Here is a 17,461-nt window from a genome sequence, read left to right on the forward strand (position 1 = left end):
CCATTCCCAGTGCCAGGTGCTGCACCCCCTTGTCAAATCTGTGTCTCCCCGCTGCAGTCACTTTAAGCGTGGCATTATCTCAGGGAGGTCTCAACTTGCATTTCCCTGTACTAGCCATTTGGATTGAAAAAACTGGTCTCTTCTAAAAAGTAAATAGAAAAGTGGTAGGTTGATAAGACTGCTTTCCTTTCGGCACTCAGGGAGGACCACTTGGTGATCCTCACAGAGGGAGGGTGTGTGACTGCCTAGGGGACGTCTTGGGTCATCACAAGGACTAGGGGAGAAAACAGTGGGTGGACACCAGGGGGCTAAACTTTCTACAAGTGCGGCAAGTCTCTCTCAACAAAGAATTGTTCTGCCAAAAACAGCAATGCCCTCATTGAGAAACTCACACAGAGGTGGTGGAAATGCGTGTTTGTAAGTGCAAAAGGGACCATTTTGAAGTAAAGTCTGAGGAAGACGATGGGGTGGAGGTGGGTGCTGGTCACCTGACGGGATTTGACAGGTTTCCTTCACTGGACTCAGGGTCTGGGTGTTCTGCCTCTGGACAGTCCCTCACTGTCTCTGAGGCTGTCTCTGGCCACAGGGTAGATGCGAGGCTCAGCTAGAGATAAAATAGAGATCTGGGCCAAGCAGTTTGGAAACATGCGCAGAACAAGAGACTCATTAAATAACCTAATATAACACTGCCTTCGTATTTCAGAGCTAGGAAAGGAAATAACAATCTAGTTCAATGAGGCAAGAATCCTCACCATCACATTTACATCTGTATGGCACACCCTGTCCCATGGAAACTTCACAACAATTCTGGAAGGTGAGCCACAGGATAGCTATTTCCATTTTATAGAGATGATTTGTTCAAGATCATTTTGTTAAAGGGGTTTAAGGGGAAGAGGGGAAATTTCATGGGAGAACTGTGCCACCACAGTCCAGCTTTGGTCTAGCTAGGACGCTAAATTATGTGACCTAGAATAAGTCACTTAATTTCTGTTGATCTCAGTTTTCTCTCCTGCAACCCCAAGGGGCTGAAGTGGATAATGTAGCTGAAGCTAGAACTTCTAGCTTCAATATTCTCCCTTCAAAGCAATCTGCCAGTTGCCAGGGTTGAAATGACAAGGAAAAAATGGTAACATTCATGGATAATACATTATAAATAGCACAACTACCCTTGTGGGAAATAAACACAATTTCATGTATCTATACTGCGCACTTAACAAAGTGAGTAATAATTTACTGCCTTTTTAGTGACGCACATTTATACAGGAAATGAGACATGTCCAGTAAACAACAGGAATTAGGTACAAGGTGAGAATAGTACATGAATACCTTTACACTGTGTGAAAACATGAAGCTTTTTGTGATTCTTCTGTGTGTATATTCAGCTTTTGCTGATGGGTAGAAATTTCATCAAGTAATTTAGCAGATAACCTCTCCTTGAAAGCAGAAAGAAAAACCTTTCGAGGTAAATACTTTTCTTAGCCAGCCAAACCATTTGGCTATTTAACACAGATCACTTACTTTAGTTAGATAAAGGAGGAATTCATTCTCTGATTAGACATAGGTATCTCTTAAACTTCATGCCCCTGAAGGTGCATGACAATTGCCCCACAGGGTGCATAAAAATGCTTGGATCCTTTCAAGGGAATCAGACTCTAGATCTTGAGCCTTCCCATGTTTCCTTAGGCAGAAAAGTGATCTGCCTAAGGACACATTGGCCCATCTTCCTTTTCTATCTCTCCGTGACTCCGTGCCTTCTTTCTCTTTGCAAAGTCAGGTCACCTCTTGCCGATCTACAATCTTTCTAGGTTTTCTAGGACATTGCTCTACAAAGTGAAATTCTCCAAGGCACTGAAAACTGAACAGTTGACAAATATCCGTCCTGAGGGACAGTCACAGAAAAAGTTCTCATAAGAAGGTTTAGTTTGCCAATTAGGTTAGATGGCAGACATTATTCAAACGGAAAAAGCCAACTCTGCAGCTCCACGACTTTGATGAAAATATGCTTAAAGCGCATAACTAATATAAAAACAGCAGAAATAAATCCACTGCATCCAATTAGTTTTTGATGGGAAAAAAATGTAGATGTCAGCTTGAAAATGTGTGAGCACATAAGTTTTTCAAAATTATTTTAGGTGATAAGTGAGTAAAAATAATGTTTGAAGAGCAGAATTCTACAGCCATTTTACCCAAAGTAGCTTACACAAAACCCAAACTTTGTTAGGATTCTACTAAGAGAAGGGTTCTGTGGCCAAATACCTTTGAGAAACACTGTGTATTCTATAAACACAAGCACATTGAGGAAATACCCTGAGAAGCCCTTTTGCGAGGACTCCTGGTTTCCTTTTACTTGGTGTGTTCCATACACTTGGCCATGGAACCCATTTCACACGACCACCTATTAACACCCCCCTGAATTGGTGGGCAACGCTGCTGTCTGGGGCTGGCCACACACCTAGGCCTCGCTGCTTCGGGAGCCTCCCTCCTGACCGGTAACTGTCCCACCACTACAAAATGATAATCTAGCATAGGATGGCTTTGATCATAAAAGGAGGCCAGCCACTGTGGGAGCAACTCCGCTCCTTCCAATTCTTCTCTCTTCGGGGTAACATGATAAAAGAATTATCAAAGCCCAGAGAACAGCTTGTATTTATTTTCTGATACATGTGTACTACACATGCAAGATGCTAATCGCACCCACGCCTCTGTGGGTCTTGGCCTTCAGACTCTAGTCTGCAGACACTGCATTAATTTCTGCTTGAAACATTCACAGTCACGTGAACCCATCGTGGGCTCTCCTCATCACTCAGGATGCAACAGGCACCTTCCCGTTGACTTCATGGCCCCAGAGATTAAGGTCAAAGAGCTATTGGAAAATATAATGTGCTAATGACTCACTTCACCACTGTCTTTCCTGAAGAAAACTGAATAAAACAAACAGACATTTCCTTTTTGAATCTCATCCCAGTGATCTGAGCATAGTAAGAGGACACACGAGAAAGTGATTCTAGAACGGATAGGAACGGGTCCCAAATTGACTTTTAAATGCTGAAATATGATGCTCAGGTCCAGATCAAAACTGTTTAAATCCTAACTGAAAAAAAAAACAACCCTATTTAAACTAGAAACTGTAGCAGGAGTTCCAAAAGGATACCTCAAACAGTAAGATTTCCCTTTCAAATAGGTGAAATGTCTAATAATTCCCTCTCAGCCACTGACGATGCTAAAGCATGATTCAGCCTCACATTGTGTCCCACAGTTTCTGGTGTTAAAGCACCAACTACCGCAGAGCATTGTGTGAATCTCCACCCAGCAGGCTAAACAAAAAGAACTTTACACATGTGTAAGTGTCTTGAAGAACTGAATTATCAAGCCCAGTTGACTTCCGTCTTAGTTTATACCTATTGATTTTCTGCTATTATTTCCCAAGTAGATAGCAAGAACAATGGATTCTAAGTTTCATCTTTACACCCACATAACGCTCATCGACTTGTTTCCAATTTCAAACTCCACATCCCCGAGAAAGAAAAAAACACCACAACAGTCAATTCTGCTTTGACAATGGAACTGAAGGGGACTTTAGAGACAGCACCGGTGGAGTTCAGGACAAGCCGCCCCAGGATGTGTCCCTTTGGCAGGTAAATCATTTTGATCTGAAGGCAAAGGAGACCCTGTGGGCTCAAGAGAAACTGTTATCTTCCCCTGAAAGAGAGAAGTTCCAGGAAAAGTTGGGTAAGAATATAGGGTTACTAGAGGAAGAACCTAGGTTATGTACAAAAGGGTTAAAACGGGTTTGACTGATGGGAACTTAGGTAACACAGGCCACTTATGTCACTTGCTGTGTCAGGATCACCATCACCAAAAACACTGATGGCTGTAGGTCACTGCTGTGCCCCTTGTGCACCGAGTCCTTGAATAACACCATTCTGTTACAATATTGATGCTGTGGGGACTTAACTCTTGTGTGTATCAATTAGCCCGGGTGAAACTGGTTTCAGTTTATGTCATTTCACCTAAAGTCACAGAACCTAACAACATCAAATGCGGATGTACTGGGCTTGGTTACTACCACTGCAAGAAGGAAGCCCTGAAAAGGGTGGGTGGGCCTTGAGAGAGAGGGACATAGAGATGAAGTGAGCATGGGAGGGCGGAAAAGAGGGAGTGAGGGAATGTATTTAGCACTCACTACTAATTTAAAAGACATTTATCTTAGCTCCAAGAAAACTTTCTCCAAGACATCTGATGGAAACCAGAAATGTCAACAGAGTAACATATTGTAAATAACAAAATATATCGACTTTATGTCTATTTTGGAAGCTTACACTCACTAGCTAGTATTGCAAACTTCAAATTTAGCCTGGGTCCCCTCCAAATACCTTCACCGTCTTATTATCCACCTGCTCCTGCACCTGCACCTGCACCTGCACCTGCACCTGCACGATGCAGCACGCTCTCCCACCATCTCCCTAGCCCCATCATCATTTTACCCAATTATACTTTTTTGAAGGTAAAATTATTCCTACATGGAAAACCCACTGAAAAAAAAAACCACTGAAACCAGCAAGAGCTAGTTCCAGTAATACAATAAATATGAAAAAAATAATAACGTTCCTCACAGCCATATTTAATATAAAATAACTGGGGACAGCCTAAGACAAATGTCGAGGGCCTGTGTGAAGCAAAATGTACTACTGAACTGTCCCTTTTGTGTTTTCAAATTTGTAAAGGAAAGGAAATCGTGGGGCGGGGGGTGTGGACGCAGTCAGCGGGTTCCGAACTGCTAGGGAGAAGGGAAACAGTACATCCTCTTTGAAAGGGAATGTGCACGAGACGAGGCAAAGCCTGGAAACCAGCAAGTTCTCTTCTAAGCACGGGCACAGTCACATAAAGGTTCACGGCCCCATATGCCCCTGACAGCACTATCTATAATGAGGAAAAACAAAAGCCAATCTGAAAATCCAGCTTCAGGGGAGTAGGTAAATGAAATGATCCTGTATCATTAACTGGGATACTATGTCAGCACTGCAGTACTTTTTAGAAGACTACTTAATAATATCGGAAAGTATTCATTATATATGAAGTAAAAAAATGGTTTTCATAGCTGTCCATGAAATTTCAAACCTCTCTCTGTTTCTCTCTCTATATATAAGTGTATATAGAGAGAGAAATAAATTTATATCATATATATGATTGGCAGAAAATACAACAAAATATATTAATTTTTGTAGGAGATTATGGTAATTTTCATATTTGCCTTTATATGTTTCTCTCATTTCTAAATTTTAAGGAATAGGCAAGAATTATTTTTATAAATAGGAAGGACAATATGATTTTTAAAGGAATATGTTTTTAAATGTTGTCTGTGATTTCCTAAGTAAATGGGAACTTTCCTCTGAAACCATACAGTATTTAGTTCATTTCATAAAATACTTACTACATGCTACCTTGACTTTTTAATTATGTGTGAGAGCAGCAACCCTCATCAGGGTGAGAGTTCAGCCTTATCACAGCCCGTATTTCTCAGAGTGCCCTACTTAAGTCACTATTAAATGTCAATGACACGGATGGGTAAGTGTATGAATGGCAGATGGTCGCAAATTTATGCTGATAGGCTGCTTACTTCCAACAGACAAAGAGACTTTTACCTGTGCACAACAGATTATATAATTTTCATCTTTTTCCTGAAAACCTTTCCATATACTAAAAAATATATAATATATACACATTAGCTTAACACCATATTCCAATATTGATTTCTTGAATGAAAAAAAAAATCCTGGTATGGATATGTTAAAAAAGGGTTACACAGTGAATTCATGCTTCCACACTCCCTCCCCATTCCAAACACATACCAACTACAGATAAATTCTTTAAAAAGATAAAAAAACAAGACAATCGTCTCAGTGGACCTGGAATGGCAAAGACAAAGACAAAGTTCATGGTGGTGGGTGAGGCCATGGAACCTCTGGGCCTGCTCTCTGGAAATAAGTAGGGATGGCCAGGGGTTAGTCATTGGGGGTAAGAAGCTAAAGGTACCCCTGTAAACCCCCCCCCCAACTGAAATCTGGGACAATAGCACCAAAAGGCACACTGTCAGGAGCTAGCATTACAATCTGGCTTCAGATTGGGGGTGCAGATAGGAAAAAAAAAAGCAAGAAATGGAGGAGATAAAAATAAACTTTCAATTCAAAGTGAGCCTATGAACTCCATTAAAAAGATGTCATGTGAAGAAAGCAAATGTGTCAAAGATTTGAACAGGAATAGTCTCCACATCAGAGTAGATTTATGAAATGTTTTCACAAAGATTTTTAAAGATTTTTTTAGCATGCTTAAATAACTAAATGAATGAATACATTTTTTAAAAAAATGAAAAAAGGAGATAAGAGCAGGTAGCTATGAAAAATAATTATAAACTTCAGAAATGAAACAGTCTTATAATTAAAATGTAACGGATGAAACAGTCTGGTTGGGGAAAGTAAAGCAGGAATTTAAAAATCGGGAGGCAAAAGAATAAAAGCATGAAAGACTTGTTCACAGACATGAAAAATACCGAGGCTCCAATACTTGTCTAATAGGAACTGCAGCTAAAAGCAGTGTGGAGAAGCAGTATTTTAAGAGATAATATCTTCAAATTTCAGGAAACACGTGAATCTTCCCATTGACAATGTACAGTCTACTGGGTAAAAATCAACATAAATCCACATGGAGACACATCATGATAAAACTAAAGAACATAGAGAATTAAGAGACTATCTCAAAAGAGAGACAAGACAAATTATCTACAAAGAAAGAAGTATCAAAAATCCAAAAGCCAAATGATATCAGCATAACAATCAAAATTACTGTTGAAAAACAACCATTAACCTAGAATTGTACGCCTGAGCAGTATCATTATAAAAGGAGCTCAAAATAAAGAAGTTTTCAGACACATAAAGTACACACTTCTCAGTGAGTCTCATTAAAAAAACTGTTAAAGGATATAACTACAAATACAGATTTAACAAAATACAGGATACCCAATTAAATTTGAATTTTAGATAAAAAATGAATGTCTTTTACCATAAGTATATCCTGAATTATTTACTATTTATCTGAAATTAAAATTTAACTTGGTTTCCTATATTTTATCTTGCAAACCTACCTCAAAAGAAAATGTGAACCCAGCAAGCAAACACAGGATATAAGAAACTCTACTGACAGCAAAAACTGGTAAAATGGCGGTAAGTTCATGTAACTATTAACTCTATTAAAAAAACCCTTTCTATATTTACATTATACCTTTAAAATAATTATAAAGTGATGAGTTGTCTAAGCCATAAATGCATTTTCTTTTAAATATGCAAGATGTTGTCATAAATGGCCTTTGGACATTTCCATGTTAAAAGCAGTCTATTTCCCAGCATGCATCGCAAAGCCTGTTCTATTGTACATGGTACATGCAATCAATCATAGGAGCCTTGCCTGAAAGTTATGAAGCACTTTGTCTTACCCAACCTGCACCATGCTATAGGCCACATTCTTTTCTCCAGCCAAGTAGGTTTTCTTGAGGGGCTCGCCTGCACTTTCTAGTCTTCTAAGATACTCAGAGACCAGTCTTTATGTGCTCACCATGCTGCAGCCACAATCAGTTTGTCTGGTAATCATTAAGAGGTCTGAAAGGCAAGCTACAATTCAGGCGGGCCCTTCGTAACCAGAAAGTCCTATGAATGGCTTACTCATATAGACTATTAATCAAGACTGTTGAGTCTCATTTCATGTCAGAGATAGGCCCTTGGAAAAAAGCAGGCATTATCTCTTTCTAATGTCCAAATAAAATCCGATTTCAGATGCACTTTGAGGAGCTATCTAAAAGGAGCCCTACAGTAGAAGTTTTGGTAATGGGCATTACTGTGCCCTAATGTATCTGTTTTGTAAATGCATTACGTTAAAGCAGAACAACCAGTGTGATAAAGTGACGGCAAAAGAAATCCACGTGGACAGCTCTTTCATATCTGCTTTCACAGGCTCCTCGGGAGCCAGCTCGAATTCAGCTGGTTGGGACAGTGAATAAAGCAAATTACATCCTGCTGATTCAAGCTGATTTAATTACACTAAGTCCAAGGGCAGGAACGGTGGCTTATTCATCATTCATTACGTACGCTTGGTCTGCAGCTTGAGAGGGCCCTGCCAATTAATGTTTGTGTTGTAAATACTGCATACTTTTAAGAATTCTCAAGACTATCCACAAACATGGAATACATGTATACCGGTACACAGAAGTATGGACGCCTTCTAGTTGTACACTTTGGCACTACCCTCAGCACCTGGACACATGCTAAAAATGTAGAAAAGAATACTAAGTTGATTTTATACCCACACAGTCACGAACCAAGTATATGATTTTAGTAAATTGAAAGACATATTTGCTTTTAATAAAAGGTTTCACTAAATAGATTGGTCCCCACGTATTGTCTGAAACAAATTCTACTCTAAAAACTTAGATTTATACCTAATTTAATAACTCATCTCATGGCAAAGTTACAGGCAGGTGAGAGTATTCAACATTCAGGGGAAAACTTAATTTTAGAGTAAAACAGTACGAACATAAGAGGTTCCTATTATCATCACTGCCATGATATATTCTTTCATTTAATTCCGATTCAATATCAGACCAGTAGCATACTAATCAAGTGACAAATGACAAATGCCACTCTAGATGCATGAGAAAACAGAATTGTTTTGTTTGTTATGAGAAATAAGCAAATTATAACAACTCCGTAACGCTGAGGGTAGTGAGGCAGGTTTCAGGGCCCCCTGTGTGTATATGTAATAAATCATTCATTTGAAAAGATAATTGCAGCACCGTGAGAGAGAAGAAAAAAACCAGCTTTGAGGGCAGGGGTTTGAAAGCTCCTCAAATTAACTTGTGCACAGTTGGTTCTTTGTTACCGAGCGCACATTAGTGAGAGTTGTATCAGGAACATTAGTGCACTTCATTGAAGGAAATAATGTAATTCTAGTTATTAATCATTTTAATTGTAAATGTGCTCGGTAAACCGAGGAGACATTTAACTGTGAGAACAGTGTGGAATGCTGAATGGGCTCCCTTTGAAAACTTCAGGATAACAGAGTCAAAAAGCTTTAAGGCTCGAGGAGAACTGAGTGTACACATGTAACATGAGAAAGTCCTATTTAATTTTACTGACCAATTATATCACAAAGGGAGTGAAATTAAGCCCTACTCTCACAAGCAATTTAAATAGATTATACGGAATGAAATCATATTATTTTATGAGTCAATCTTCTCTGCAGTGTAATTTAGCGGTGCCTTTTTGAGGTACCATGAAATAGAATTTTCTGTGATACTTTACTTCAGAATCCATGCCAAAAAGTATAACACTGTTTTTTGCCAATAGCCGCCAGAGACAACCATAAGCCGGGATTTGGTGTGACTGACCATCGGTGCAAATGACTGAGGAGGAGCCGCCTGCTACGCTCCGTAGGAACAGAGCTGGCTGAAGGTCACTTCATACCAGCCATACCAGGAGGGGGAAATTTAAAAAAAAAAAAGCCCTCAAGCAAGTATTTAAAAGAGTCTCCATTCTACTTTTGTTAAATGAGACAGCAAGTGATTACTTGCAAATTTTCACTTCTACTTCTACAGAATTTTTATAAATAGGAAGTCTTAGAATCTTGAACCAGCCAGTAGAAAGAATATATTAGATAATCTCCCTTTCTTATTAAACAAAACCAAGTAAATGTTAATTGCTTTGACTTCTATAACATTAAGTCCACCACACATGGTATATCTTCTGTTGCAGTTAGCTAGCATCCATATTAGTGATACTTCTCAGATGCATACATACATGCGTGTGGGTGTGTGGGTGTGTGGGTGTGTGTGTGTACTGGAAAGGAGGCCACATTGCACACAGAAACAGGTGGTTTGCAAGTTGAATCCTGGCTGGGCCTCTTTTTACCTACATGACCCTCAGAAAGCTACTCTCTATACCTTGGTTTCTAATTGCAATTGATAATGCCCAAATCCTAGCCCACCCCAGGAAAACATGTATATTCTTCAGCATTTAACCCCCGGGAAAATGAGGACCATCTGACACTCTGGAGCATCGCTAACAACTGGCCGTGAAGGGTTATAACAGAGAAGGATGATGAAGGACTCCCCTCTGTCTGCAGTCTAATAGAGCAAGAAGACAAGCGTAATCCCAGGGGACACTTCGGGAAACTACAGGCTTGGGGGCTAAACCTTGTCTGGCAGACAAGATGTCGCTTCTTTCTTGTCATGCACAGCCTCTGTCCCAGGAGACAGAGTAATGACAGCATCAGGGAAGTGTACCTCCAGAGTCATCTAACCTTAGGTACGGCAGGAGACAGAAATTCCCCAAAGCCTCCCTGGCCAACAGCAGAGTACCCACCGGACCTCCACGTGCAGGAAGCTCAGCACTGCCCTTGGCACTTCAGGACAATGTGGGGGACTCTGTTCCGCAGGAGAAATGACTTGCAGTTGTAACCATGCCCCCTGTAACACCACTCTATGGACTTTGGCTTTTGAAGCAACTCATAAAAGCCTTGTTTGTAAGACAGTTAATCAAACGTTTAAAGGCGCATTTACAAATATTGAAGGCATGTTTATAAATCAGCCATTAGAGTTCTCTTTGGTCTGCACTTCTCCTAGCCAAATATTCTCAGGTCTCCAGGCCCTTCACAGGCTTGGCTGACCTTACTAGCCGAAAGACAATGAACACCAAATACCCAAACCCCAAATTCAGTCTCACTGGCAGAGTACAAGGTCATTGCTTCTAAAGCCCTGCTCATTTTGCTTCTATCAATGCATCCTAAAATAGGGCTGGGCTTTCCATACAGATTGTCATCCAAATCTGTGACACTGTGATGTGGTTCACACCGTAATGTATACATTTAGCCATCTATTCATTCATTGTGAAGTACTGACCCTGGGCTAGCCGAACTCTGCGGCTCACCCTGCTTATAATGATCTCTGCTATAGGTTCAAAATAAGCTGAGCAGAAGCACCCTGGATGGTTCACATTTAGCTACATAGCTTTACCTACTGCCTACTTAACATGTGTCCACTCTGCTGTCTAATGCCCGGATACTTTGAGGTGGCCAGCAATAGTCTGAGAGAAAAAAGGGGGACTCTGCTGCTGAGTCATGTGTCAGCAAATAAGCAGTACTGCTAGGTACATGTATGTGCTCACACGTGCACATGCATGTGCCCATGCAGGGACAGGAAGTGACCAGCATGGAGACCACCAAGTGATCTGTGATGTAATCTAGTCTCCTGTGTATTTCATTACAAAGTAATAGGAGGAAAGAAAGTTCCATAAAGTTTAAATGGTAGTGAAGCAATTCTAGCAACCATACACTGAACCTCTATATTCACACGTGGCTAAACGGGGTGAGCAGGAGGCGGTTTGCTGCATGACCTTCACCAGCTGGGCTGAATGAGCAAAGCGTGGCAAAACAGCTCAGGTTTCTGAAAAGCCGTAACAACTGTTGAGTCCATACCAATGAATCCAGTTAACCTTACCTTGACAAAAGGTGTTGTTAACCCTCTTAAAACCTTGTAAACATTCCATCATTTGGTTATATCCGTGATAAGCTGTAAGAGAAGAAATAATTCTTTGTTACGTGCATAGTTTAAATTCTTACAATCCTAAACTAGTATGTGTGATAACCAAAGCCACTTAAGGCAGCAGTGGTCTTACTCATTTCTAAGATACCAGTTCAGCGTGTATTCATTTCTTTCACATTATCCTTGTTTTTCAGTACACTTCATATTTTGCATTAGATATAGCCCCAATTATTTGTCAGTAAATGCTGATTATGTTAAACAAAAGAATCATAAAACTGTTTTATATTTTCTTCCCATTAGTGATTCCTTGTTTATATGACAAAGGACAGCTTCCTCCCCAAAGATTTGCTACAGGCATTTGAATTTTCTTATCGCAGGCAGGGTCTGCCTGGGACAGCCCTGAGTTATGCCTGCTGTTCCAGCAGAGATCACTAACAGCACTCCATTTCACTCTCGAAAGTGTCCCAGTTTAGACAGTACATTATAGGCTCGTCTTAGCTGCAGGATCACATTTTTGAGTTATAAGCTGATTCTTACTAGTGTGAACCTGGAAAGAACAGGAGGCGATGATAAGAAGCTAGGAGGCTCCTGTGATCAGTTGTGTGGGCTCACCACTCAGAAAACTCATCGACCATACAAATGTTGCAGTCACCAACTTGCCAATAAAACCCTATTCGCTGAAACTTGGACACTTTAAAGTGAAACATGAGCGACAAAGTTGATATAACACAACCTCTGGGACCAAGCAAACGTAGGCTCAAATCTTGGCTCTGCCTATCAATAGCTCTGCAGCCTTGGGAAACAAGCTTCCTGGGTTTCAAGTGGCAATTCTGTACAATGAGAGTATCACGTCTACCAAGCATGTCACGGTTGTGGTGGAGCTTAGAGATCATTTATGCAAATGTCTGCAACAGTGCAGACAAATGCAAGCACTCACTAAATGACAGATGTCATTGTTATTTCCTGAAAAGAGGCATTCTTTTATTAAAAACATAATGAGCAGCCCTGACTGTGTGGCTCAGTGGGTTGGGCATTGTCCCGAAAACTGAAAGGTCACCAGTTTGATTCCCGGTCGGGGCACATGCCAGTTTGTGGGCCAGGTCCCCAGTTGGGGGCATGTGAGAGGCAACTGATGATGCTTCTCTGGCACACTGATGTTTCTCTCCCTCTCTTTCTCCTTCCCTTCCCCTATCTCTGAAAGTAAATAAATAAATATTTTTTAAAAAGTAATGAGCAGCAGAAAATGGGGCATAATCACAATAGGTTACACTAGTACAAGAGCTGAAGGACGAGTAAAAAGGGAAAGCTACAGTAAAAGCACAACATACACACACACACACACACAACGGTATTATGGAAAATAAAATTATTTTGCCCCTAACACAAGTTCTTTATTCTTAGCACTAAGGGGGCAGGGTGACTATTTACTAGTGTTGTTCCTCTCCCTCCTCCATTTCCTTTCTTTGCCATACTTTCCCCCTGTCTTCAGACCCTTCAGAATCCCAGGGAGTGGTTACAGTGAGAGGTCTTAGATTAGTGAGCTAAAAAGAAAAATAGAGGCCAGCTTGTTGGGAGTAGCCCCATTCAACTCCTTGGCCAAATGTCTCGTCTTCTCCCAAAAAAACAAAGGCACACCGGAGGAGACCGCCTGCAGGGACTGTGGGCTCTCGGTCTGTGAACTGTTCAAAGGCGAGAGAGGGACAGCAACTTGTCCCGGAAGTGTCAGTGTCATCTACCTCAAGGCAGATGATCTAAAGTGCTCCCAGCCCAGGACTCAGTATTAATTTTCTTCTAAAATCTCTTACAGGACAAGAGACTTGCTCATGTTAAGTATATTTTTTAATAGATTACAGATGATTTAATGAAATCATTTGCAGATTTAAAATTAAGTTTTCACAGTAAAACCTGATCAACAATGAAAGGTCTTTCTGTACGGGGCTAAACAAAACCTTCAACAGAAATTGAAGAAAAGCCACGTGAAAACTGAGGGCTGAACCACTTGGAGTGCAAACGAAGACACGGATCACAGAACCAGAGCATGGAAAGCCACGGAGAGTCTGCTCTCTTCCAAAGGAGCCCGATTCAGACAGCAGTACCAACCGAGGAAAGGAAAGTTTCTAAACGACACAGGAAGAATGCGACCCCGAGAGAGTTTCTCGAGAGTGAGTCACTTGGTTCAGCACAAAGGAAATAAATGTCAAGATGTTAAGCATTTACTTCATTCATGGTCCTCACTGTCCTTCCTAAAGTGGATCGATCTCATCAGTTTAAGCCAACATATGAGTTTACGTTCATCAGCCTTTAAAGTGTTAGCAACTTTGTTCTTTCACATTCTCCCTCAATTTGTCAAACTATAGAGCCAACAAAACCCTATAAAACCGTGAATTCATCCCCGGATGACACAATTCTAGATTAAAAAGATAAAAAGGTCTGGAGTGGAAGTTAGGGATTCAAAAGCAAAAACAAGCAGGAAAAAAAAAACTTACAATTCCCCTTACCTCTGTCTTGCAATTTGGGGATTTAGAAAAGAGAGGAAAGATAAGAAACTAAGCAAAAGATTTATAGAGAAGGGGGAAACTAAAAAAAGATAAATAAGGTATAAGATGAAAAAAGGTATCAGAGAGCAAAAACTTAGCCCTGAAACAAAGCTGTGAGCACCGGACTCCTCTCCCTCAGCCCTAGACCGAGCGGCGGGAAACGCGCCACCCTCCACAGCACCCGCACACGTACACGGTCAGCGAAGGGCAGGCAGTTAAAAAAAAAGGCAATGTTTTCCAACGTTTTAGATACAGACTCCCAGAGCAAATGACAGCTGGGAGTCTAACTCAGGGCTACCTAATCCAAACTCCACACGCTTTAAACAGTGTCACGTGTCTCCTAGATAGCCCTTCAACAGCTTCTCCACACGGTTTTAGGCAAATGGATCTTTCAGCGGAGAGGGACCATCACACTCAACCCACCCGCTGGAAATCCACACTGTCCATCACTATCGAGTCAGCGTGTGGAGTCCACTGGGGACATCCTGTAGTACTCGATGTCCTTATTTGTGTGACTTTTCCCCCTGACTGAAGAATTCATTGATTATCAGAAACTTTAGTGGGTGTTTCTGCAAATCAGTCCTCTAAGAGAAGACAGTAATACAAACAAAATAGTGATACTAAGCAAAATTATCTCTAAGGCATCCAAAGACTTAGAGAACAGGTAAGTTTGAGAGACAAGGAAGTCCAGATGAGAGACAATTATTTAAAACAAATTATTAGAATGAAAGAATAGTTTATAAGACAAACATAAGGAGCAGCGAGGCTAAGAGGCAGATTTGGTTGAGAATATCAACCAAACCAAACAAAAATGATCCAGTTGCAGTAAATGAGAAATTCCTTGCAGCATAAAGTATTTTTAAAAAACTATAAAAATCTTCAGCTTTATGAGGTGAAGAAAAATGACTGAGAAAACTATCACTTGCTTTCTTGAAAAAACATGACGAATAAGTGTAAAAACATTCTACTTAAATCAAGTTATCTTTGTCTTTCTAAAAAATATATTAGAAATCAGTCTCCCAGAGTTAATACTACATATAAAAACTAAAAATACAAACTATAATTGAGAATAAAAGAGCAGGAAGATGTAAATCTGGACTTACTCAAATGAACATGTTCTGGAAAGTGGATTTTACAGACTAGTCAAAGCGTGTGGGTGTCAGTACAGAGTGAGGTCACTGAGAACTGTGACGGTGTGAAGGCATGACCAGGAAGGAAAGGGGAAAGTACTATGTCCTAGTCGTTACAAGTTTCTCCTTTACCAATCAGCAGTCAATCATTTCTTCATCTGAGCTGTTTTTTTTTACCTGAATATTGAACACTTAGAGTATAACAACACCTACAACAGAAGTTGTGGCTGTTAAAAATCTCACTTAAGAACTTTATTCTTTTCTTTGTGTTTTATTGTATTTTTTCCATTATCATTTATCCCCCTAATCCCCTTCTTCCATCTCTGCTCACCTCTCTCCCCACTAGCAGTCACCGACTTTGACCTAAGAAATCACAACTGCACTGACTTCTTAGAGGGAATGACACATTTAATAATTATCTCATTTTAAGAACGATCTTATTTTCTCTTCACCTGAGAAAACAGAGCCTGTTTTCTTTAGCACCTCGCATGTTAAAAGACTTTTTAAAACATATGCAATCCAACTGAAGAAGGCAACTGATAACCGTACTTATTTAAAAAACAGAATGGGTCTGAAACTCCTCTGCGATCCATAAGGTTTCTGGAAATGCGAATTATTGCACAGTGTTCTACAATTCAAGGAGAGTTCCTTGAAAGTGTAATGTCTCACCGTGAAAACGGCAGTCATAAGGAAACAGATACGCTCCATGAGCCTGCAAAGGAATGAGGAAATGTCACTTACATGGCTTCTTGGGGCATTTCTGGCATTTGTGAAAGCCCCAGGAGGTGCCCACGGTTCCGCAGCAGTCCTCCTGCTTGGAGAGGCCGGGGAGCGCTTTGCCACACTGCAACGACAGGGGTGTACATGCAGGTTAATTGAATGCTGGGTGCCCGGCTATAGGGCACAGCTGTGTTTCAGCCACATTACAAAAACGGTTCTGTTGTTATCAACAGAATTGGAGGGGACCTCTAAAACATCAAAACTAAACACTGTAGCAGAATAAGGGTGACACTGAAATGAACAAGCATATTTTCCAGAGTGTCTCAGCATTGCTAGAGTCTTATGAAAATTTGTCCCTGTTCGGGGCACTTTGTAAAACTTGTTTCCAGTGCCTTTTGTCTTAACAAAACCCAAAAACTAAAAGATCAATATAAACTTTTACAATTTTAGTTTCAACTATCTGTTGACATCGCTTCTGTGGGGGATCATCAGAGCTATAAGGGCATGGAGGGTCTGTGAACCTTGAGAAGGCGGCACAGACCCCATTTACAATAGGCTTCTGGTCTTCTTATAATAACATGGCCTGGGCAGGGGAAGAACAGGGGAGGACAATACAAGAAATGGTCACTGGCCAAGCCAGGTCAGCTCTGGCAGAGACAAAGGCTCCAGGCAGCCAAGTGGTCTGACCCAGGGAGGTCCACCAAGCTAGGAAGACACCGGCAGGTTTAAACAAGACCAGGAGGCAGAAAAGCAGGGCTCAGAGGCTCCTGAAATAACTCAAGCTGTCAAATGTAAATATCCATTCCATGACCTTGGCCAATCACGGGCGGTCAGAAGAGGCGGAGAGGCAGGGGCCTGAAGTGAGACCAACTCAGTGGGCGTGGGAAAGGTCTAAGGAAACCGACCCTACTCTGTGTATCAATCCTGAGGGCAGCTGTGCAGGGTGTGGGGGCAGGGCAGGAGGCAGGTGTCCACACCCCACATCTCAGTGGTCAGTCCCTCGGCCTTCATCTGCCTCAGCCTCTATAAAACCCTCTCAGCGGTTTCAAGAATCATGTTTCCAAAGATGAATCCGATCACACTCCTCTACCGATGAAACACCTTCAGTGACTGCCACTGTCTGCAAACTGCAAGCTCCCTGGCATGACATAGAACAGCAGTCCCCAGCCTTTTTGGCACCACGGACAGGTGTCATGGAAGACAATCTTTCCTCGGACCAGAGTTGGGGTGGTGAGAGGGGGGTAGTTTCAGGATGATTCAAGTGCACTACATTCTAGCTCACCTCCCACTGTGTGGCCTGGTTCCTAACAGGTACCCATCCACAGCCCAGAGGTGGGGGACCCCTGACATAGAAGATTCTTCCTACTCCTGCCTTAAACAATTTTTCTGACTTTCTCTCTGTCCCGCTTCACCTCTCTACACTCATGCTTCAGGCACATCGAAGGACGACAGTTTTCTAAAGTCTTTCCAAAAGTTGTCTCTTCTCTCTC

The 17,461-nt window shown here is 41.2% G+C and overlaps 1 protein-coding gene across 13 annotated transcripts in view; it reads right to left on the bottom strand.

The window, feature by feature from the left end:
* LTBP1 (latent transforming growth factor beta binding protein 1) overlaps positions 1-17,461 on the bottom strand; it is a 362,585-nt gene that overhangs the window by 134,951 nt on the left and 210,173 nt on the right. For all 13 annotated transcript variants that reach the window (XM_045827131.1, XM_045827129.1, XM_045827127.1 and 10 more), the window contains 2 exons: positions 15,993-16,095; positions 11,540-11,611 (listed from right to left, as the gene is read on the bottom strand). In XM_045827131.1, the coding sequence (XP_045683087.1) occupies positions 11,540-11,611; positions 15,993-16,095 (175 nt within the window). The remainder of the gene's footprint in view (positions 1-11,539; positions 11,612-15,992; positions 16,096-17,461) is intronic.

The sequence above is a fragment of the Phyllostomus hastatus genome, unplaced genomic scaffold (genome assembly GCF_019186645.2).
Source record: "Phyllostomus hastatus isolate PE091 unplaced genomic scaffold, TTU_PhHast_1.1 phas_scaffold_78, whole genome shotgun sequence".
In the NCBI taxonomy this organism is placed as follows: domain Eukaryota; kingdom Metazoa; phylum Chordata; class Mammalia; order Chiroptera; family Phyllostomidae; genus Phyllostomus; species Phyllostomus hastatus.